Raw genomic sequence first — 5,174 nt, forward strand, 5'->3', positions numbered from 1 at the left:
TTTCCACCAATCGTCCCTCTCCCCGTGGCCCCAAGGTCTTCGCTCCGGATGTATCCCCCGCCGACCCCCCCTTTCCATCGCCTTCCATCCTTTCGGTTGCCTCATCACGATTCACATAAATAGGCCTGCCTCCGTCCCCGTCAAAGCATTTCTCCATCCTCACTACCTCCAAACCCAACCCACACTCACTACTCTACCCTTCCATTCATTCGTGACAATCCCAACTGTTGGCTTTACGGTGAACTCTCATTGATCTCAATATGCAGTTTCTATTGCCTTTCTTCGTCTTCCTTGAGCCCTTTGCTCCCCAATAGGCTCTGTTCACGCTTCTTCATTGCATGTGCTTATGTATGGATTCACTGACACTGCCACCCACAATACTGACTGAACCTCATGGTTCATTTTCGACACATCCAGCTATGCAAGATTGCCCTCTGGATCATCCGTCCCCTGATATAGGTGATTTTTCGGATTCTACCTCTGTCGATACCGTCCTTGAAGATGCTGACAGTGAAGCAACCATCCAGCAAGGGCCAAGCTCCGTTGTTCGTGTTCCCGTTCCTTCAACTGGGAACTCTTTCTGTCCCATGCCCTCCGTCTTCAGGGATGTGGCCCAGAAATTCCTTCAGAGGCTCGGGACAAAGGAACCCGTTTTTGTTGCACTGTTCCCCTCCCCGATGACCGATTTCGATTGGTCTCAACTCCAGGTTGTCGAAGGGCTCCCTAGTTTCTGTCGATTGTTCGTTTCGAGAAAGCGATGCCCATTCCTCAAGCGTCGCACGAATCAGGCTCAGCACACAAGCCCCAATTGTTTCCTCTCCGTTTCGTATGGGATGATCAAGCTTGACTGTACCGACCCCTCCTGTCATGCACTTGCCGAACAAAGTGCCTCGTCCTTTCGTTGGGCCCCTCGCTCCGCATACTACCTTCCCAAGTATTGGTGTGCCCTTGCCGAGTCACTCAAGGAACAGTTTGGACTTTGTGCCGAGATTGACGACCAACGCAAGGGGGAATTGACTCTGCAAAGCCGTTCCCTCCGACACCAAATCCCTGGTCCAATCGGAGGCAACGAAGCGGTCCCTTCGATCCTGCAGGATATTCCAAACGTCCAATGGAGCAGCATGAAGGCCTGTTTGAGCGACGAGAAAAACGTCAAACTCTCTCGTGCCCTACGATCGGTTCCTTTCATGATCAAGCCCATCGATCTATTGTCGATGGAGTTCTTGGCTTCGGGAAAGCTCATTGTTCGCAGCAAGGGATGCACGATTTGCGAAGATCCGGGTCTTGACGACATCGTCTCCACCCATACATTGGTGTACTTGAAAACCAAATCGACGTACACCGTTCAATCGGATCACTGTCCAGTCACCTCCGGGACCCTGAACTCCGAATCAGCCAGCTCACTGGCCTTGTGGCATCGCAAGCTGTCCGAGTCGACTGTCGATCTGGACCACCAAATGGAAGCCATGAAGCTTGATGTCCAGCATATTCTCAACAATGTCTACAGCGGCTCGGAGATCCTCGAGTTTCGACCCCAATCGGATCACATGGGTTTTAGCGTTGTCCTGCAGAGTGACTGCGTTTTCTGTCAAAGCTCCAGTGTTGCTTTGCATGGATCTATCACCGCGGATGGATTCCGATTCAAATGCTCTCACTGCAACTGCGAAGATCCGAGTGGCATGCGGCGTTATCCAATCGACCGCTTCCTCAAGATCCAACCATCGAGAAGCTTCAGCCAGTTCATTGGACAAGTGAACTTCCAATATGTTCATAACCAATATTCTGGCGTTCCTGAAAACGACAAGGTCAAAAGCACGGCCCACCTCGCAGACCCCACTCCGTACCTTTCGGATATCGGCCCTGATGCCGCGCGGCTCTTCAAAGAGTACCTGACCAACTCAACGGGCGACGCAGAGCTGCTGGATTTTATTGTCTTTGTGTTCGGCGAAACTTGGATCCACGATCGCGAGCGCCCTGGCAATTGGTACCACTTCAACGGGGTCGTCTGGGAATGGTCCACTGGGAACAGTGAACTCAACAACACCATTCTCGACTACCTCAAACAAGTGTTCAAGAGGGCCCTGGATTGGTACTCCAACCAAGAAGGACGTGACCTCCCCCACGCCACTGCCACCGTCAGCCACCTCGAACGCATGAAGCAGAAAATGGTGGACTCTGGCTTTGTCGGGCACCTGGTCAACGGTGGTTGTTCCAATAGTCTCTCGGTCAAGTATAACGAGTTCATGAGCAAGTGCAACAAGGACCCGTACATCCACGTCACCAGGGACGGGACTCTGGATTTGACCACAATGACCTTCCGTCCAAGCCGTCCCAATGACTACTTCACTCTGTGGTCCAATGCCTACTTCAACGATCAAAATACTGCCGAGGTGCTGAAGGCCATGGACCACCTCACCGACATCATCCGAACCATCTTTACGGATCCAGCACAGTTCGACTGGAACATGCGCTACTTTGCCAGCCTGCTGGATGGATCCAATGATGAACAGTTCCTCGTCCTCGGTATCGGCGATTCATCCAATGGCAAGTCCCTGATCATCAAGATTCTTCGAATGACTCTGGGCTCCGCTTATACTAAAATGCTGCCCAGCAGCTACCTGTTCACAAGCTCCAACAGCAGCTCGACGGCGACGCCAGAGGTGGCATCGATCTCGAATGCGCGATTTGTGTATGTGTCCGAGCTTGAGCGGAAGGGAAACAGGCCTCGACCATTGAATACAATGCGCATCAAGAACCTTGTCGGCGGCGACGAGGTCGGCTTTCGCGACGTCTACCAGGGTCATAGTTCAAAGGAACTCAGGATCAAGTTCATGATCATGTGCAACCCTGAAGACATCGACCTGGCCCACTTGACCAAGTACGATGCAGTGTATCGACGAGTCGTATTCAATCCCTATCGCTCAAAGTTTGCCATGAACCAGGATCAATATCGCGCTTATCAGCAGAAATATCCTGGAGCACCTGTGTTTATGAAGGACGAGACTCTGGGAAGTATTATGGAGCGACAGGAGTACAAAAATGCGATGCACTGTCTCATGTGCCAATGGTACCCCAATGTAAGGAGTGAACAAGCGCAAGGACGAAGACCAAGTGCTTGGTATGAGCTTTATTAGCTTTTAGCCCCGAACACCAAAGAACAAGTTTTGTTCGAACTGGTGTTCAACATAGGCTCAGACATGCAGGGCTATTTATAGACCGGGAGAAGGTCGAGGGGCAAAAGTGGGCGAGAAGGGTGGAGCATCACAGAGAAGCGAGAAGGGGGTGCGAGAGTGGCTGGTGTGCAAGCGAGAGAGGCTTGGCACAGCCCGGGGACATGTGCCGAGCGGTGGGGGAGGCAGGAAACCAGTAGACGCGGGTGGCAACGGCGCGTGCTCATGCATGGGGGCAAACAAACACGTGGGGACTCATGATTGGTGCGGAGGGCGAGAGCATGCGGGACAATCTCATTGGTCCGTTGTGATGCTGGTCATCACACTATCTCCTCCTTAAACTACGGCGTGTTCCATCTTGAGTTCTCCTGGGGCCAGGCTTGTCTGGGTAGCGTCGGTGGTACTCCGCGGCCACCGTTGGGGCAAAGACAATGTCGGCGGGCTCCCAACTTCGATCGGTGACCGGGTAGCCTTTCCAATCGATGAGATAGTGCAGCTTTCCGCGCACGAACTTGGAGTCTAAGATCTCTTCGACCTCCCACTCCAAGTTCCCATCGATGACCACCGCAGGGGGCGGCGCTTGCACCCGACCCGGAAGCGAGTTCTTCTTGTAGGGCTCAAGAAGAGACACATGGAACACCGGGTGCACCTTTATGTCCTTTGGCAAGTCCAGGCGGAAAGCCAATGTCCCGACGGCCTCGAGGATGGTGAATGGTCCAATCCTCTGGTAATCCAGCTTCTTGCTTGGGCGAGTGGTGCTGATGTTACGAGTCAGCACCCAGACTTGATCGCCCGGACGCAAGTCGGGAGCCTGGGACCTCCGGAGATCTGAGAAGTGCTTGTAGTCAGACTTTGCCTTCTCAAGATTCTCCTTCAACAGTGCCAGGTTCCGCTGGAGATGTTCAACCCTCTCCGTGGCAGAGGGAACATCAGGGCCGCCAGCGACAACGGGGACTTCGAACCTTGGGTGGAACCCATAGGTTGCCAAGAATGGCGAGGCATGTGTTGACGAGTTCTCGAGGTTATTGTAAGAGAACTCGGCCAACGGCAGCAGCTCGGCCCAGTCATCTTGCTGATACGACGTGTAACAGCGCAGGTATTGGTTGATGACCTGGTTGACCCTCTCAGTCTGTCCATCGGTCTGGGGATGGAAGGCCGTGGACAGACTGGTTTGGATCCCGAGCTGCGTGCAGAGTGCCTTCCAGAACCGAGAGGTGAACTGACTTCCTCGGTCTGAAACCACTGTGTCGGGGAGGCCATGGAGACGAAAGACATTGTCGAGGAACAGTGACGCAGTCTCCTCCGCCGACGGCAGTGAACGCCAGGACATAAAGTGTGCCATCTTTGTGAGGCTGCATACCACCACAAAGATGCAGGTGTGACCCTTGGACTTTGGCAGATCAGTGATAAAGTCCATGGTCAGTGTCCCCCAGGGTCGATCGGCTGTCTGGAGTGGCAACAGGAACCCAAACGGCTTGTGTCGCGGAGCTTTCGAGCGTGCACAGGTGTCGCACGTCGAGACGTACTCTTTGACATCTTTCCGATAGGTTTGCCACCAAAACTGTCGCGATACCAGAGCCAGAGTCCGTCGGATGCCTGGATGACCCACAGCGACTGGGTCATGGCACGACTTGAGCGCCGGAACTCGGCACGACTCTGGGACCACAATCCTGTTCTGGAAGGTGAGGTACTGGCCATTCCAGACGAACTTCGGGTCACGACGGTATTTGTCTAGACCGGGATCCCGAGCCTGCTCTTCGGCTATGAGCTGCAGCAAATCCACAGGGTCACTGCGACTTGCAACCGAAGAGCGGGCGTCTCTGCTTCGGAGCACGCGTATCACCGCGGCAGGATCGAGAAGCAGAGGCGGATCCCTCGACACGGAGGCCGACGAAGGGATGTAGTCCGAGCGACGAGACAGGGCATCGGCCTTGCCGTTCCTCGCACCAGGACGGTACTGGATGCGGATGTCGAACCGAGACAAGAACTGGGACCACCGTGCAT

The 5,174-nt window shown here is 54.1% G+C and overlaps 1 protein-coding gene across 1 annotated transcript; it reads left to right on the forward strand.

Annotated features, from left to right (window-relative positions):
• Window positions 1–1,121: 1,121 nt before the first annotated feature.
• BJ171DRAFT_593312 (uncharacterized protein) lies at window positions 1,122–3,141 on the forward strand (the record flags this gene model as incomplete). The annotated part of the gene is made up of 2 exons (XM_053114514.1): window positions 1,122–3,012; window positions 3,083–3,141. 2 exons carry the CDS (start codon window positions 1,122–1,124, stop codon window positions 3,139–3,141), a joined length of 1,950 nt encoding a protein of 649 aa, XP_052961443.1.
• Window positions 3,142–5,174: the final 2,033 nt, after the last annotated feature.

The sequence above is a fragment of the Polychytrium aggregatum genome (genome assembly GCF_025602895.1).
Source record: "Polychytrium aggregatum strain JEL109 chromosome Unknown BJ171scaffold_257, whole genome shotgun sequence".
Lineage (NCBI taxonomy): Eukaryota > Fungi > Chytridiomycota > Chytridiomycetes > Polychytriales > Polychytrium > Polychytrium aggregatum.